The sequence below is a fragment of the Oncorhynchus clarkii genome, chromosome 3 (assembly GCF_045791955.1).
Source record: "Oncorhynchus clarkii lewisi isolate Uvic-CL-2024 chromosome 3, UVic_Ocla_1.0, whole genome shotgun sequence".
Taxonomy (NCBI): Eukaryota; Metazoa; Chordata; class Actinopteri; order Salmoniformes; family Salmonidae; genus Oncorhynchus; species Oncorhynchus clarkii.
The window spans coordinates 34788864-34807574 of NC_092149.1; the positions used below are offsets into that span (position 1 = coordinate 34788864).

Sequence of the window (18711 nt, forward strand, 5' to 3'; positions counted from 1 at the left end):
CTAGGCTCTAGCTACTTTCATTGCAAGGAATCATAATTTGTTATATTCTTTACTTCAATGGCTCTAGATGTAGCAAGCAAAGAGATTGTTTTTGTTAACAGAATTGTTTTGAAATTCAGAACGAGGTAGGTCAGCACTCAGAGCCCTGCATTTAAAATGAACACTTTGATTTTGAAGGGGCACAGCACAACTTCTAATAGCCACCACCCTCACACTTTCCTGTCTATCCTCCTCTGTGCAGGAACAAGTAAGCACGCCATCCTCTGTGCACACTCACCCACCAGAGGAGGCCAGCCCAGCCGGGACCATGAGCGAGCGTGGCCCTCGCACCGAGGCCTCCATGTTTTTGCAGGTGGAGGTGGACCACCTTGAGCGCGATGACAAAGAGGACAACGATGAAGACAAGATGGCGCACTACGACGACGACGACAAAGATGACGACGACCTGATGTCGGCACCCTCGGGCTCCCGCGTCTACGACCGCACTACGGTGCTCATCGAGCAGGACCCCATCCGGCTGGACGAGGAGGGAGAGGAGGACCATGGACACTGCGTCGGGGGGGACCACGACGATGGGGGCACTTTCCTGGTTGATGAGGAGGAGGAGGAGGAAGATGAGGAAGGCTCTATGACCTTCATGGGCGACCAGGACGGCATGTCGCAGGGATACGTGCATCACACCATCTCGCCCGACCAGATCCAGTTCATCATCAACCCGGGGTCCATGGCCATGCCACGCAACATCGAGGGGGCCACCCTCACCCTGCACTCTGAGTGTCCGGAGACCAAGCAAAGAGAGGTATGTTGGCTTACGTGCCCCCTCCCCGCTGAAATGCGTTATGTGACGCTGTGTGGAGGTCATACAGTGTGTTTGAGGGGATCAGTTTGGGCAAGGCGCAGAATCACTAATCTTGATCACATAATGAGTAGTCATTCGAAATGCAAGGTGGTTTGTAGATCAGGGATTTTGCACTGCCTGATTTAAATGTACTTGATCTCAACACACAATTAGCCTAGTGTGTTGTGTTAAGTAAAAATAATAGAGACCCATGTTGAAAGGGAGCAACGTGAGGGGTGAGCAGGGAGAGTAAATTCACTGGGTGAACGAAATGCTTTGATTTGCCTAGTGAGCTACGTTCTCCTCAAGACCTTTCTGCTGCCACATGGTTTCAGTGGTGTAAACTCCTTAAGTAAAAAATATTTTAAGTACTGCTTAAGTCGTTTTTTTGGTATCTGTACGTTACTATTTATATTTTTGACGACTTGAGTATGACAATTGGTCCTTTTTCCACCACTGTATAGTTTTATATGAGAAATGTTTAACCCCTCCTCTGCTGTGTACAGTACAGCACACATAGTAAATGACTCATCTGAAGCTTGTGCAGTGTCATTATTTGTGTTGTACTTTATGGTCTCGTGGCTTCAGAATTTACGGCTAGCTCTTAATCATTGTGTAAGGCACGCTGGTCTGCAAAAGAGTACAATGGAGCTTGTTGGATGGTTGCACCTCTAGGCTATTTCTTCCTAAAATGCAAAGCAGAACCATAACAACAGGCTAGCTCAGGGTCGCACCAGTGGTCAGTTCAACACTACTCCTAACCAATCACTATGAGGCCCGGCCAAATATTGCACCCTCAATGCAACAAAGTTCCTGTTCGTTACCAGGGTCCCCCTTTGTCACCATGTTGGCCAGTGCCATTAGGGTCCTTGTGCTGTCTTTGTGTTGAGTGCTCTGCTGGAGCCAGACCACTCCTCCCCCTCCTAGCCTAGCTACTTGCATGATGTCATTGAGGGAGAGAAAATGTATTTTGCTTACTTACAATTGGATTTATGAAATCTCCTCTACAGACTCTGAGCCAAAGATGCAATCACCCCAAACTATTGTTCCTCTCCCAACTCATGATTTGGCATACGTTCATGTTCCTTCGCCAAAATGTGTGTCCTCCTCATTTCCTTTTGACTTTTGTCATAATTGCAGATGTGGATGCCAAACATTGCAGATGTTATTTTCAATGTTTCTCAAGCCTAGGTGTTCTAAATGTCTCAATGCAACACAAAGCAGTTCTTAGCATACCATTTGAGTAGGCCTTGCAGAATTCTTACATACCATTTCAGTAGGCCTTGCAGCATTCTTACATACCATTTCAGTAGGCTTTTCAGCATTCTTACATACCATTTCAGTAGGCTTTGCAGCATCTAGTTCCATTAGACACTCTGTGTAGCCTACTACTGGAGAGCTCTTTCCCCGCTGTGCATGTGGGAGGCGATGGCATGCCAATCTAGTTAACCTGTGTGATTTGAAGTGACGCTGCAGAAGTGGGGGAGTCAGTCGTGAAGCTGTGGGGGTTGAATAACAATACAGTACAGCTGATACGCTGTAGCAGCACTGCAGCCAGGCTCCTCACTGTGTGGGGTGCATGTTCATGCTTCTTACTTCCCTTCCTTCGCTCTTGTGTTAGAAAAAATATAGATATAATTGCACTCTTTATGCACATTCACAAGACCTTACACACTCATGCACACACACACACTCACTTAATTTGCTCACACACACACAACATGCACACATTTATTCTGACTCTACACACATGCACACATTCATCATATACGCTGCTACTACTCTGTTTATCATATGTCCTGATTCTAGTCACCTTACACATATCTACCTCTATCACTCGAGTACACCCCCTGCAGATTGTGAATATGGTATTGGAACTGATCCTGTATATAGCTTCTTACTTTCTCATGTTCTATTTCTTGTGTTTTTGCTCTACCTTATGTTATTTTTACAACATTGATATTGATTACTGCATTGTTGGGTTTAGAGCTTGCAATAAAGCATTTCACTGTACTTGTGCACATGACATTGGTTGTGCTATTCATTCAGGTTTGTCAGTCATTAGGCCTAGTATCGCCAAGGGACGGGTTATGCTGGGTTGTATTCATTAGTGCACAATGTAGCAAAACGTTTTCCAACGGACAAGTTCAGGTAATCCTTCCGTATTTCAGTCAGTTTTATTCCGTTTGGTCCCTGATGAATATGACCTCCGGCTGGGGGTTCTCCTTCTATCTCCTCCTTAAATATAGGCCAACAGTTGTCTTAGCCATCTCCCGCTGCGTTTCTGTTAGGCTCCAGTGATTTGTAGTGTCATGTGGAGACTGCTAGTGGACCAGTTGTCATGGCTGGAATCCATCCTTTTGGACCGCTAGCTCCAAAAAAAAAAAAAAAAAAAAAAAAAAAAAACATTTAAACTTGAATTGGACAGGCTGCCTCACTATTGTCTAGTAGGGCCTCTCTGTGTGCAATGTGGCTATCCAGGAGTTACGTAAGGGGATGTAAGCTGTTGACTATTTATTAAGGGAAAAGAGTGTTGTTTTTACGAGGTCAGGGCTGGTTGACTTTCTCTTGAAATTTGCGTAACAAAGCGTTTTTATTTTATTTTGACCCCTAGTCCACAACAGGATCAAGGAATTAAGTTATGGGGTATAATGCTATCTCTGAAAATAGATTTTTTTTGTGTGTGTGGGGGGGGGGGGGATAAAGCTTGGATGGGAAGGCTTTGTGTAATGACAATGTAGGCTAGTGTGTTCTATGGGTATACAAAGGAGGGTAAAGGAGCCGGCTTTATTCTCTCCCCGGGGCCTTTTGTGTGAGAGCAGAACAGAGCCATAAGACAGACGGACTGCCACGGCCGCTGAATGCAGAGACTGCTGAGTTGAAACACGGTGCACAGCAAAATCAGTCCGATGGAAATGGATGGGGGGGGGGGTCAAGTCACTGATGTCATGTGCGCTTACCCGCTCATGCACCATGTCATTGTTGCCTGTGTAAACATACCCGTTTGTTTCTCACTCTGGCTCTCATCCTATCGCCTCGCCTCCTTCTCAACCATGTTGGAGGAGGAGTTGGTCCAAGGTCCCCCCCCCCCCCCCCCAGTCCTTATTATCCAAAGTATTTTGAGAGGCGAGGAGAGATGTCGCAAAGAATCAAGGAAAGATTCATTAAGAAAAAGTAATTGTCGTCTTGTTTGTCACTCAGGTGAAGCGGTACCAGTGTATGTTTGAGGGCTGCACACGGACCTACAGCACGGCGGGCAACCTGCGCACACACCAGAAGACCCACCGGGGCGAGTACACGTTTGTGTGCAACCAGTTGGGCTGCGGCAAGGCCTTCCTCACCTCCTACAGCCTGAAGATCCACGTGCGTGTTCACACCAAGGAGAAGCCCTTTGAGTGCGACGTGCAGGGCTGCGAGAAGGCCTTCAACACTCTGTACAGGTGAGGCACGACTAACACAAAGTTTACCAGCTGCATGTCGAAATATTCCCAGACATGCTGACTAATCGGATGGCTATCTATCTACAGGTAACTGCCAACATAAAGTGTCTTAATAGGGTGTTGGGCAACCATGAGCCGCCATAACAGCGTCAGTGCACCTTGGCATAGATTCTACAAGTGTCTGGAACTCTATTGGAGGAATGCAACAGCATTCTTCCACCAGAAATTCCACCATTTGGTGTTTTGTTGATGGTGATGGAAAACTGTCTCAGGCGCCGCTCCAGAATCTATCATATGTGTTCAATTGGGTTGAGAGCTGGTAACTGAGACACAAACACACACCCTTTAAGCTCTTTCAAAGTTACTGAGATCTCTTATTGTAGTCATGGTAGCCAAAATAATGGGCAACTGGGCATTTTTATTTATGGCCCTAAGCATGATGGGATTTTAATTGCTTAATTAACTCAGGAACCACACCTGTGTGGAAGCACTTGCTTTCAGTATACTTTGTTTCCCTCATTTACTCAAGTGTTTCCTTTATTTTGGCAGTTACCTGTATATGTAGGCCTATACTAAAGATGGATAGATAATAGATCAAAGGTAACGGGTAATAAAGGACATGTAAAATAGATAATAACTAAGATAATAGATACAATATAAAAAAATACGTAAAGTGACATATCTAGCCTAGATAGCCTAAAATGTATTTTTTGGTCCATCATCCACAGCCACTCAGATTCTTTACCATAAGACAAAAAACACAAAACAACAGATGACCATGCTTGTTAATTTTCTTAAACAAGAAATGTATTAGAAGTAATGTGGTATATTACTCAATTTCATTATTTTATCCAAAATGTTCAGCAGCCTCTTTTAAGGGTGGAAGGTTTACCGTGGTAATGGGGCCACTTGAGTCGTGTCACACGTGTGTCTGTGATTTGGGATCAGACTAGGGTGTCTCGTCTGTATCAGTTGAAGCAGCAGACTCAACTAATGTTGAAAAACAACCGAGCTTGTGAGCAAAACAATGTAAATAGCCAATAAACACGAGGACAAAGACTAAATTAGACACATTTTCCATTTTTACCCCCCGTCCCCGTCCCAGTAAGCAAAATCGTGTTTTTAAAAAAAACTATTTTTCAGACATTGAAGAGACGTTCAAATTAGGTTCTGAATGAAATGTGAAAATATACATATTTTCTGGATGTTGAAATCAGGCAATTTTGGGGGTTTTGATTGAAAGTTGAAAATAAGTCATTTATAGATGTCTATGTTTGGGCCCAAGTCAAGGCTGGTTTAGACCTTACAAAATCTGAACCAAACATAGGCGGCGTGTTGGGAATGAACAGGCAAAATATTTTGCGCCCTTGCCTTCAAAAAGTGGCCACTGCTTATCAAAAGGCGGCATCAGCGCTCACCTAAAAAGCCAATATGCCACTGGTTGAGAGAAATTGTCATTATTTTTGGGCAGAAATAAGTTTGGTTTTCTGTGTAGTTGTTGGAGGTGCATCTTGGCCAGTTTGGCTCAGAAAATGCCCGCCCTCGTCAATCTGCCGCCATAAACGGACGCCTAATGAGCGGGCTGGCCGTGTGTTTGCAGCGCCACCAAAAATGAATCTATCAGTGCTTCACTCAGTGCGCACAGCTCCCCTGCCAGGCAGTGTTGCTACACAAGGTGGGATATTGGATTAAAACAGCACAAATCATTTGGAAACGCTACTGCAGCATACTTGACTTTTGACAATTTTTATTTACGAATGTAACGCTCTCACTGTAGAGCCGTGCAAGTTGTTGGTGAAATAGACATTCTTACCTGCCAATCTAAATCTACCTGCATGTGGCAGGTGTTGGATTTTATCCCCTGCCTACACCCATTCAGAGGTATTCTTCCATAGTAGATTAGCAAACAATGTGTAGGCTTAGGGCTGTGACACTCATGGTGTTTTGGTTGACTGTTATTGGTCAACTAATTAATCGATGTCACGGTAATAACTGTTCTAATAGCAAAACTTTTCCCATCTTCAGTCAGCTGTTAGTTCCACAAAATAAAATGGTCTATTTTTATGACGGTCTTCGTCCATAACTGTCAATTACTTCATTTCTTTCTTCATTCAGTCTGAGATTGCATAAATAAGGATGTATCAAAAAAAAGAGGATGTACTTGCTTTTCTTATCTACAGCACAGTTTGTATGTAGGCCCAAGTGTTTTGTCAGTCCAAGTACTGAACAGTGCTTTTATGCATTGTTTGGTGTTCTAGCCTAATATCAAATCAAAGTCCAATTTTATTAGTCACATGAGCTGAATACAACAGGTGTAGGTAGACCTTACAGTGATATGGACTTCGTTTCATCTCCCAATTTAGTTTTCTAATTTGACTGAGTTCTTGATTTTGTAGTGTCTGCTGCATTTAGCTTCTTCGGTTTCGCACTCAATGAAGGCATTATAAATGGAGGTCCTCAGCCAGGCCAGTAGTAGGCTAGTCAGCCAGTGGCTCCAGTGTTGACATTGAACCGAAGGCCACTGAGACAGGCGGTAGTGGAAGCGTGCCACCATCGACTCCCATGTCAGGGTCCATTCATCAGCACAGCCAAACCAATGTGTAGTTTCCCCCTAATTTTGGTTTTCCATTGCTTCTCCAAATCAACATGACCCTGGATTGTGTCCTTAAAGTTTTTAAGGCAAGATTAGGTTGTTATTTTCCAATTTGGTCTCTTTCTCTGGAGTGCTACCTAATCTTCCAGGCCCAAGTGTTTGCACGTTAAGTCTGCTGTGTTCTAATGTTTTTGGAATGTTTATATAATTCAAGACGGTGAGAACATTTTCAGCAGCTCAATATCAACGTTTCCACTTGGAAGTAGGCCTACCATTTTAAATGTCAATTATTATATTTCTAGTAAAGGAAGAAAATTCGATGAGAGGAGCGCACCATTTTTTTACCCTTAAGTTTTTGATTTTATACTGTAACTATCCGGTCCGGACCACTGCTTCCTGCTTCTCGATTGGCTCTCGTTCACTGAGGTTCAAATCAAATCAAGCGTGTGCTTCTAGTTCCGACAATGCAGTAATAACCAACAAGTAATCTAGCTAACAATTCCAAAACTACTACTTTATAGACACAAGTGTAAGGGGATAAAGAATATGTACATAAAGATATATGAATGAGTGATGGTACAGAGCGGCATAGGCAATATACAGTAGATGGTATCGAGTGCAGTATATACATATGAGATGAGTATGTAAACAAAGTGGCATAGTTAAAGTGGCTAGTGATACATGTATTACATAAAGATGCAGTAGATGATATAGAGTACAGTATATACGTATACATATGAGATAAATAATGTAGGGTATGTAAACATTATATTAGGTAGCATTGTTTAAAGTGGCTAGTGATATATTTTACATCAATTCCCATTATTAAAGTGGCTGGAGTTGAGTCAGTGTGTTGGCAGCAGCCACTCAATGTTAGTGGTGGCTGTTTAACAGTCTGATGGCCTTGAGATAGAAGCTGTTTTTCAGTCTCTCGGTCCCAGCTTTGATGCACCTATACTGACCTCGCCTTCTGGTTGAAAACATAAACAATAGTACACAACTTCACGTCCATGCAACTTTTTTGGGGGGGGGGGGGGGATTATGACATGATAAGCTATCTCTAAGACATGCTCTTCAAAAACGACAAGGAAATTGAATTTATCCCCCAAACGTTACACGTGGCTCCTTTTTAAATCTTCCCCTGTGGTTGATTGTAATTATCTCCTCTCGGCAGACTGAAAGCGCACCAGAGACTGCACACAGGGAAGACGTTCAACTGCGAATCGGAGGGATGCACAAAGTACTTTACAACACTCAGTGACCTGAGGAAGCACATTCGCACTCATACAGGGGAGAAACCATTCCGGTGAGTTCTCCCGACTCCACGCACCCACTGTTGTTCATGTTTCACAAGGGGAGGAAGACCGCTGCCTTGGATATAAAGCAAGGACATTATCTGGTCATGTTTGAATGAGGATGCCTTTTTCTTGATATGAGATCTTCTATGCATATAAACAAATGTGGGAAAAATGCACATTGAGGGAATTATATCTTTCATCTGTTCTGATTAGTTAGATATATGGTTTTGTATTGGAAGAACGGTGAGGGGCATGACACTGTTTGCGGCACACCAACATTTTTATGCACCGGCTTTAAGTTATTCTTCGTCAGCTTAATCTCCACATGTTTTTCTCTGTTGCTGTTTGGCTAACATTGACCAATCATTTGTGTGATCTTCCCTCTAGGTGTGACCATGATGGTTGCGGCAAGGCGTTTGCTGCCAGCCATCACCTAAAGACGCACGTGCGGACACACACAGGTACGCTTCACTACTTCTTCTGTTTGGAAAATAAATTCTCAGTCAAATCTCAGAATGACAGTCAACCAATCATTAATCCACATTCCACACCTCAGAGACAGAGAGTAGCGCTCAATATCTCAACATTTCCCAATATTTTATATTAGGAAATGATAGCGTTTGATTTAACATTACTTTTTTAACATTACTTTTTGATAGTAATTTCCCTTGGCATACGGTGAAGGTGACCCTCTTCCTTCCTCCCTTCTCTCTCGTCTCGCTCCCCCCGCCCTTCCCCCCTCCATCCTTCCTTCCCTTAGGGGAGAAGCCTTTCAACTGTCCCAGCAACGGCTGTGAGAAAGCATTCAGCAGCCAGTACAGTTTGAAGAGTCACGTCAGGGGCCATGGGGACAAGGGCCAGCCCTTCAGTGTCACCCTCACTCACCCCCTGTCCGAGGTGAGCCATACATAAATCAAAGCATCTATTTCAGACAGATCATGTGTGGCTCATTTTTGGTAAGGGCATGGCGCTAGCAATGTCATAGCCGTGGGTTTGATTCCCTCTACGGGCCACCAATTAAAAAAAAAAAAAAAATATGAACCTACTGTTTGATAAAAGTGGCTGAATAGAGTGTATTGTTACTATTATTAACATGGATTAGCCTGCGAAGTCATTTTAAGATATCCAGGTTTTTTTTCATGGGTAAACTCATTTATTTGTACCTACAACATTGTGCCTGCTATCAGTACAGTCTGTTTTGAGTGTTTTTATGATCCACATTCTATCCTAATGCATCTTTATGACTTTAGACGGCTTTTGCTCAATAAAGGAAGGCTTCTTGGCTTCTCCAATATCTCGTTCTGTTAATGTTTCTAGGCAGTGGAAAATGTAATTTGGGCCTATTCCTCTCTAATTACAGGATGCAAATCATTCACTGTGCCTCAGTGACTTGAGCCTCATCTCGACTGACTCTGAGCTCAGAGAAAACATCCACAATGTGAGTGTGCGCGCACTATTTCATCAGACCTTATTTGACTTTATAGGTCTTTCTGCTTTTGTCCATGTATGAATAATTTATTTTGTGGTGGGTTACCATGACAGCAAAAACAACCATATTTATTTTGTTTCTGCATAAAGGATCAATAAAGACTTATTGTAAGACAGACATGTATTATCGTGTAATGCTTTGTTACATCTGTGTTACAGTCTCAGAACTTGGACTTGAACAATGTTACCCCCGTGAGGATCTTCGAGCTCATGTTCCAGAGTCCGGAGAACAGTGTCAGTCAAGACGATGCACATCCTCACGGCAAGTACCCATCACAATCTATAAACTGTAACTCGGGTTTTCAGTGCATTTTCAGGCTAACTTTTGTATTTTGTATTTGTTAATATTTTTCAGAGAGCCTTGTCGAAGCTTTTGGCCAGGAGACTGGTCAGTCCACCATGGGCGATGGATCCACCCCCATCTCCTTCTCATTCTCCCTTGTCCCTTCCTCCTCATCGTCCTGTTCCCACCCACACTATCACCCTCACTCCGACACCACCTCCACCACTGTCCTGGAGGCTTCCTCCCAGCTCCCTCTTAGCCAAACCCCCTCTTCCCAACCGCCAGCATCTCCTGCCACCATTAGTAATGTTACCGCAATCAGCTCCACCCAGCCCCTTGCCACCTTCGTACCCTTACCCACTGCCATGCAGACACCAGATATGCCTGCCCCCAACGTGGCGCTGCCCGTCCAGACCACTCCAATAGTGCCCTCTGCTGCTCCAGGATTGGTGCCAGGCCCAGCCCTCGCCAACGCGGCTCTGGGCACTGTAGTTGCTGCCAACCCCACAGAGACTGTGCCGCTGCCGGCCGTGGCTCACACACACACCGTGCCTTTGGCCAGCAACACCAACCCTGCCCTGGCGCCCCCAGCCTCTGCCCCCACCATCGCCCGAAGTCACAGCCACACCCAGAGCCTGCTGCAGCCCAGCATCGTAATGTCCGACCAGAACCTGCAGTGGATCCTTAACACCGCTGCCAACAGCCAACAGAACCCAGAGCAAGCGGTAAGAGTGCCGGTTTGACATGCCGGTTAACATTGAATTGATAGTTTGGTTGGGTGCTGATGCATTTGTGTGGACATCAATGTTGTTTGTTTCCAGCCACACGGAGGTCCAAAAGTGGAGAAGGTCTTCTTTACCACAGCCATACCAGTAGGAGGCAATTCAGGTGAGATTTGTCCCCTACTTTTACCAGTGTGATTATTAACAGCAATAATGCTGCACTGACGCACATGAATAAATACTATAGTATACTGTAGAATAATATACTACACACCTCCGTGTATCCCTTGATCATATACAGTACTCACTATTTTTTTTATTTCACCTTTATTTAACCAGGTAGGCAAGTTGAGAACAAGTTCTCATTTACAATTGCGACCTGGCCAAGATAATGCAAAGCAGTTCGACACATACAACGACACAGAGTTACACATGGAGTAAAACAAACATACAGTCAATAATACAGTAGAAACAAGTCTATATACGATGTGAGCAAATGAGGTGAGATAAGGGAGGTAAAGGCAAAAAAGTAAATACAATATAGCAAGTAAAACACTGGAATGGTAGATTTGCAGTGGAAGAATGGGCAAAGTAGAAATAAAAATAATGTCATAATGTCACTATCATTTTGTAGTATATGGTAAAACACTATAGTAAATACTACAGTAATGTCTGCAAAAACACTAGTTTTTTATTTATATATTTTTTTGAATTTTACCCCTTTTTCTCCCCAATTTCGTGGTATCCAATTGTTGTATCTTGTCTCATTGCTACAACTCCCGTACGGGCTCGGGAGAGACGAAGGCTGAATGTCATGCGTCCTCCGATACACAACCCAACCAGCCGTACTGCTTCTTAACACAGCGCGCCTCCAACCCGGAAGCCAGCCGCACCAATGTGTCGGAGGCTACACCGTGCACCTGGCAACCTTGGCTAGCGCGCACTGCGCCCGGCCCGCCACAGGAGTTGCTGGTGCGCGATGAGACAAGGAGATCCCTACCGACCAATCCCTCCCTAACCCGGACGACGCTAGGCCAATTGTGCGTCGCCCCACGGACCTCCCGGTCGCGGCCGGTTACGACAGAGCCTGGGCGCGAACCCAGGGACTCTGATGGCACAGCTGGCGCTGCAGTACAGCGCCCTTAACCACTGCGCCACCCGGGAGCAAAAACACTAGTTTTTAACTATAGAGAAACCTACAAATATTGTGTTCCCTTCAGGTTTCAGAAAAGAGTAGAAGCTCTGAACTATTTGTTCAGACCATGGTCCTACCCACCTACAGGTTATGGAAAATGTGCTCTTTTAGTATTTGTCCAGTAGGTTTCCTCAAGGAGAAAGCTCCCACTTTATGTAAATACTACAGTATACTAATCATGTTCGCACTACAAAAAAAACACTACAGTGAATACTACAATAAATTCAGCAAAAACATTACAGTAAATACTATAGTATGTATACCATATTATAAACTGATTTGGCAGAAAGCCGTGGTATTTCAGACTGTATACCACGGCTATGACAACACGTTTATTTTTACTGTTCTAATAATGTTGGTAACCAGTTTATAATAGCAATAAGGCACCTCGGAGGTTTGTGGTATATGGCCAATATACCACGGCTAAGGGCTGTGTCCAGGCACTCCACGTTGCATCATGCATAATAACAGCCCTTAGCCGTGGTTTCTTGGCCATATACCACACCTCCTCTGGCTTTATTGCTTAAGTATACTACAGAATTATATAGTAAGTACTGTAGTATTTTTTTCATGTGGGGTAGCCTACCAATGTTTAATGAATCAGGATATTTAAAAAGAAAACTCGTCCGTCATTTAGAAAAGTCATCCATGTTGAATGTATTTACATGGCACAAATTCATTTGATGTCCCCTAGTAGCATTTGAATGAAATTTGAATTACAAAGGATTGGATGTAATTATTGGACAGCTGGCTTGGTCTGTAGTTATGCTATTGCTCCTGTTTGTGTTCATTAGGGTACATTGTATTTCAAAGTGTTGTACAAAAGAAAACGAAAACGGGCGTTTCTTATTGAAGAGTTCACTGGGTTTTGGACCGTTTTCTTCTGTTTCGTGCCTAATGAAATGCAACCCTTGTTTTGTAATGTGTTACAGGCAACTCTGTCCAGCAGATCGGCCTCAGCCTGCCTGTCATCATCATCAAACAGGAGGAGTCCTGCCAGTGCCAGTGTGCCTGCAGGGACTCTTCTAAAGACAAGCTCTCGAACAAGAGCAGCAACGCCTCGGCAGCACCACAACAACAGCCCACAGTCCTCCCCGCTCCTCTACCACCCTCCGCTCCCGTGGCACTGCCCTTTCCCCCCGTACTCCCCCCGGCACCCTCTTCCCCCCTGTGCTGCCTCCCACCGCTCACCTCGGAAGTGAACGAGTCCCCTCTTCCCCAAACAGGAGCGGTACTAGGACCGGGTAGCCCCTCGACATCTGTACAGACGTTCCCCCCAGGGGTGGCCACGGCGACCACCAACCCCCCTCCTATCACGTCCATGGTGGCCAAACCATCCGTGTCGGAATTCCTGTCCCTGCAGAGCCCCGAGAGCACGGCCAACATCGAGGCTCTGCTACTGGTGACCAGCAATGATGACTTCACTCTGGTCACCGCTGGCACTAGCACCACCACCAACCCCTAGTGGACACTCAGGCTTCGTCCCTATTCTCCACTCTTCTCTTGCATACTCCCAGTCATGGATTTAAAAGCATTTTTGTGTAAGCGTTGGGCAGAGGGAGTTTCTACCATTGTTAAATTAAAGGGAGTGTGCATATGCACACATTAGGAGAGGATATAGAATCAGGACGCAGCCGTACTAGCCGATTTACCCACTACGCATCCGCTTTTCAAGAACTGTAAGTGAAACTTAATGAGGGGGCTTATTTTGAAAAAGCAGCTAAATGCATGCCAGTCAAGAAAAGTGTTCTTAATTAGCTGGCTCTCCATCAAACAAGACAAGGTCCTAAGCACTGATCATTTGAAAGGCCCGAGGAACTATTGTGTGCTTCTAATATGGCGTGAAGCTGATTCCTGAGAGCAACAAAACATTGTCTATATCCATGTACTGTACAATAGTTCTTAACTGTAACTATTATGATTTAGTTGGTAAGTGATTGACCAGAATGCACTGCATGTGAAGTGAATTGGAATTTCATCAACTATATTTCCTACAAGGAATTAGTGTTGCCATTCCCTTAAAAGCAATGTCTTGCTAATGCCATAATGTGAAGAGTAATTTCCAGTGTTTTATCTAAATTAGCTAGTGTAGTCCAGATCATTGTTTTGTCTTTTGTCTCACTTTGTTTGTTTTTGTCTTTCTTTACAGGCATATTTACTAATTGAAAAAGATATTGCCTGTGACGCAATTTGCTTGCCTTTTAAATATAATTTAGAAGTAAATGCATTAGTAATAAGCCTATAACTTAATATTTAATTTGTCAATAATTTTTTATTTATTGGAGAGAAAAAAATCTAAATCTCTGACCTTAGACTGTCATCAAGTCACAGCTTATTCATCATCATTGTAATCATTGTTAATTTATTCCACTTTTCGCCCAAGGTTTCTTTTTTAGTCCCCCCCCCCCCCCTGTTACTGATTTTTGTTTTATGGAGCCCCTCTCAGTCTGTTTCAGAAAGCTGTTTCAACACAACGCAATTAATTGTATATAAAGGTTGTCAAAAGTCCTAAATTGAGTTTTGGTCAGCAAAACCTCTTCACAATGAAATCATGAATCAATTATGAAAATACTTCCTCACGACACTGTTTCTCTATGAATTATGACCCACTCAGGGAGGCATCATGGCATATCTAATTTATACAGCTTGAGATTTTCCTTTATTTAATAAGAGATTGTCCATTTTGACATTTTAGCAGGCCCGGATTCCCAGCGATTGTAGTAGCCCCCTTTTTCGGCTGCACTCTCCCCTCTTTGTGCACCGTCTAATATGACTAGTTATCTGCGTTTTTACTATGACTATTTAAATACCACTGCTGTCAGAAGGGGTTTCTGAAGGGTGTTGATGAGGGTGTAAATACATTACATTTAAAAATATGAACACTTATTCCTTCAGATTGTTTAAGAATGTATTTGTTTTGTATATACATTTTGAATATGTAGACTTGAACCTTGGAGACTAAAGACAATACCCCCTGCTCTGCCCTTTGTCTTTGCATTCTGCCCCCATGCAGATGCTCTCACATCTTATGCAGAATAATTTAAAATGAAGCCTAATAATGGTTAGTTTTAGGGCCACTGGCTACTGTGCAGTCAACATAGTATTTATTTTCAAATGCAAGTGTAAGTAACTTAGAGTATATGACAATATTGTTTCACATGGGACATAATGCAATGATTACAACAAAAAAACAAAAAAAATGGAGAGAAGGCCCAAATATTATGTGTAGAGCAACCTTGCCTTACTACAGGATATCTCACTTGCTGTGGCTTACTGAGCAGTCTCCTTGTCTTGTCAATCTTTGCCTATGGCTTGATTTGGACACGCTGCTTGACTACGTTCTCCTGTTTATCTAGTCTTGTTCAATGCCTTTTAGCAGCTGTCTACAAGTGGACAAAATTACATTGAAAAGAAATGCTTCATTTTGTTAGATAAATGTGCCAACAAATCAAATGATCCCAATTATTATTTTTATGTAATTTTTTTGTGAAGATGTTACTGCAGAAATATACTGTAGACTGAAATTGTTTCTCTTGATTTTTTTGTAGTACTGTATTGGAGACAACTTAATACTTTATTCTACAGATCACTACATCAATGTTGTAGTTGGAAATTAGAATTACATCAACATTTTAATTGCTACTTCACAGGCATTGATTGACAGCAGCTATCATGTTCTATTATTTAGCATGTAAAGGGTGACCGAGATTCAACCTAGGCGTCATCATGTATCATAGGATAACAGAGTACGCAGGAAATCTTTGTCTGGCAGACCTGAGTAGGAGAAATGTGTAAACTAACATGGGCTTTGCCCTTTTCCTGTTTTGAAATTGAACTGATACCAAAACTTGATGATAACCTGGAATATTGATTAATGTAGTTAGCACTTAAAATTGGGTCCACTAGAATGTGAATTATCAAATATTAAATAATTTGTTTCTTATTAATATTTATACTAAATAAAAATATTAACGCAACCATTTTTGAAAGATTTTACGGAGTTAGTTCAGAAAAGGAAATCGGACGTATTGCCAAATTCTCTAAAACGATGGGTGTGTCTTATGGTAGAGAAATGAACATTCAATTCTCTGGCAAAAGCTCTGGTGGCCATTTCTGCAGTCAGCATGCCAATTACGTGCTCTCTCAAAACTTGACATCTGTTGCATTATGTGCCCAGCATAAGGTGCACCTGTGTAATGAGCATGCTTTTTAGTCAGCTTCTTGATATGCCACACCTGTCAGGTGTATGGATTCTCTTGGCAAAGGAGAAATGCTCACTAATAGGGATGTAAACAAATGTATGCACAAAATTAGAGAAGCATTTTGGGAGTATGGAACATTTCTTGGATCTTATTTATTTTCATGAAACATGGGACCAACACTTTACATGCTGCATTAATATTTTTGTTCAGTATAGGTATTCCCCCTGACAATGCTGGTCAATAACTAAATGTATTGTAAATATGAATCCTGACCCACCCTCTTACTGCCCTCAACATGTTCACCTCCAATTCGATGCATACCTTTTTTAAAGAAAATATCTATGCAATGATTTGACTGCAGTTTTCCTTAAAGTACAAAATGCAACAAAAAAAACCTTACCAACCTTTGACGTCAATGTCTTGGCCAAAGTAATTCTGTTAAATCAATATTCAGGTTTGCTAATGTCAACTTTGAAGGCTCAACTTTCTCATTTGCGAAGCTCCATGTACGTAACCATTTTTGCTCACCAGTCTTTCAGTATTCAACTTAGCGGTATGACCAACTTAGCATCCTATTTTGATCACCATGATCATCCATTTTATGTGAAGGTCCAATTTATTATGTGTGATGCATCATGTTTGAGGTGGGGCTGTGAGCCTGGGCATTGAAATGTTTTTTTATTTTTTATTATTACCCCCATTGCTTTCCATTGAATTGTCTCTTTTTTTTTTACATGTACTTGTTTTGCCTCCCATGTGAGTTACCTGGTTAAACACTAACTGGATTTGCTTCGGGAAAAAATGACTACAATATGATTCTGTTGTAAGAATTATTTGTGTCAAATGTTGTACGCTGCATCTTTTTTAAAGTTTTGGGTGAAAGACAATCATATTTTCTTGTGTTCTCATACTGTATGTGCTGTTTTTGCTCAAGTCATCTCAATTAACTTTACGTTAATCTGTAAGGGTGATACAAATTTGGACCCGATTTGTTAGACCCATTGTTCGAATTGAAAGTGCTGGTTCTACCTTTGCTAGAAGATACTGACCCTACTGCTATGCTTGTTTACACTGAGCTGCACTAGACTCAAAATGCAATCATGGTTACATTAAGGCACTGGAGCCAGCACAAGATATGGGTGGGAAAACACCTCAATGCAGGGATGAGATATGCCACTGTACTCCAAAAAACTGCCATTTTCATTCTCATGCTAGCTAGCAGTAGCCACAGCAGCCATTGTGGAATAGCAGATACCCACCCACTAGTTACCACAACCACAAAGTCTAAATTGGCTGTATTGTAAAACGTCATGAAAACAAGCTTTCTTACTGTAAGGAAAGGCATAAGATTAGCATTGTGGTTAAGGTTAGGTTTAACATTACATTTTGGGGCGAGAAATGGAAGAAATAGGTGGGGTTTATGACTGAATTCATGAAAACAAAAACTTTGCTTTTCTTAATTTAAGGTAGGCAGTGTGATTAGGTTTAAATCACAGTTTGGGAAGAGAAAGGGCAGGGTCTATGTCTGTAGTAGCTAGTGATGACCAAGGGCACGTCACATTGAACAAAAAAAGCTAGCTGATTGGCTGACTGCCATTCCAAAATGGCTATGGTGAATACTGCTAGCTAGCAGGAGCACAAAAATTATAAAACTATCAATATTTCAATCTTCTCTGTGGATCTGTGTAAAGATAAAATTGAGTACAGTAGAATATCCCAGAGGTTACTTACCTCGCACGAGCTCCGCAGTGGCCAGAGCAGCAGGTAGCCTAGCGGTTAAGAGTGTTGGGCCAGTAATCGAAAGGTCGCTGAATCGAACCCCAAGCCAACCAGGTGAAAAATCTGTCTGTGCCAATGAGCAAGGCACTTAACCCTAATTGCTCTGGATAAGAGTGTTTACTACATTACTAAAATGTAAACGTAACCTTGGTTCTGACCCCAGTAGAGCTGTTTAAACAAGGGTTGAGTCTGTCATGTTCAGCCTTTATGGAATAGATTTTACTTAACCTTTAGGTTAAATTGTCAGGCGAATAACAGCTCAAATGGGGATTTATTTTGTAGCCAATGGTCAGATGCTTAGAATGGCGAGTTCATAGGTTCAAAACACTGTCGGAGGTTTTGAAAAAGCAGTTTTTTATTTTGGAATTCTGTTCATAGTTAAGTACACATGATTATTTGAGCACTCAATATGTAAAATGAGGGGGAAATGTAATAATCCAGAGGAATGTCTTTAACACCCAAAGAGTGAGGAGTTGTGAAGGATTTCTATTTTAAAAGAATGTATCATGTGAAATTGGTTTGCTTACGCTTGTTTTGTATGAAGTAGTATTGTATAATAAAGCAATTACTTTTTGAATTGAGAGCAATATAATACTAATGAAATCTTATCGAACGCGTCTCCCATTTTTGCCCAAGCAAAAAAATTAGATAATCCATGATAGTTTTTATTGACATACAAAATGATTCACATTTCCACCATGAGTAAAATCAGTCACTTCGGAGCAGGGAATGATCCATCGCTAAGGTTCTTCTCCTGTGGAGTTCAGAGAGATACTTCGGTTTGGTGGTTGACACATTTTTCAAAGTTTGAAGCATGGAGAAACATACCCTTAAAATACCCCGCAGGCCCACCTGGTCTTGGAGGTCTTCAAG

At 42.4% G+C, this 18711-nt stretch overlaps 1 protein-coding gene and 1 non-coding gene across 2 annotated transcripts; both read left to right on the forward strand.

Annotated features, from left to right (window-relative positions):
• Positions 1 to 247: 247 nt before the first annotated feature.
• LOC139393985 (metal regulatory transcription factor 1-like) lies at positions 248 to 18417 on the forward strand. Its single transcript, XM_071142113.1, has 10 exons — positions 248 to 799; positions 4040 to 4278; positions 8046 to 8177; positions 8557 to 8630; positions 8930 to 9066; positions 9530 to 9607; positions 9817 to 9919; positions 10013 to 10665; positions 10762 to 10828; positions 12790 to 18417. Exons 1-10 carry the CDS (start codon positions 308 to 310, stop codon positions 13320 to 13322), a joined length of 2508 nt encoding a protein of 835 aa, XP_070998214.1. The 5' UTR covers positions 248 to 307; the 3' UTR covers positions 13323 to 18417.
• On the forward strand, positions 11953 to 12005 carry LOC139406225 (U7 small nuclear RNA). The gene has a single exon (XR_011633949.1). It is a non-coding gene; the product is annotated as a U7 small nuclear RNA (small nuclear RNA).
• Positions 18418 to 18711: the final 294 nt, after the last annotated feature.

Coding starts and splice junctions, on each gene's coding strand:
- LOC139393985 (XM_071142113.1), top strand. CDS start 308: ATGAGCGAGCGTGGCCCTCGCACCGAGGCCTCCATGTTTTTGCAGGTG. Junction 8,631..8,929: donor GCACGTGCGGACACACACAG/GTACGCTTCACT, acceptor TCCTTCCCTTAG/GGGAGAAGCCTTTCAACTGT. Junction 9,608..9,816: donor TCAGAGAAAACATCCACAAT/GTGAGTGTGCGC, acceptor TCTGTGTTACAG/TCTCAGAACTTGGACTTGAA.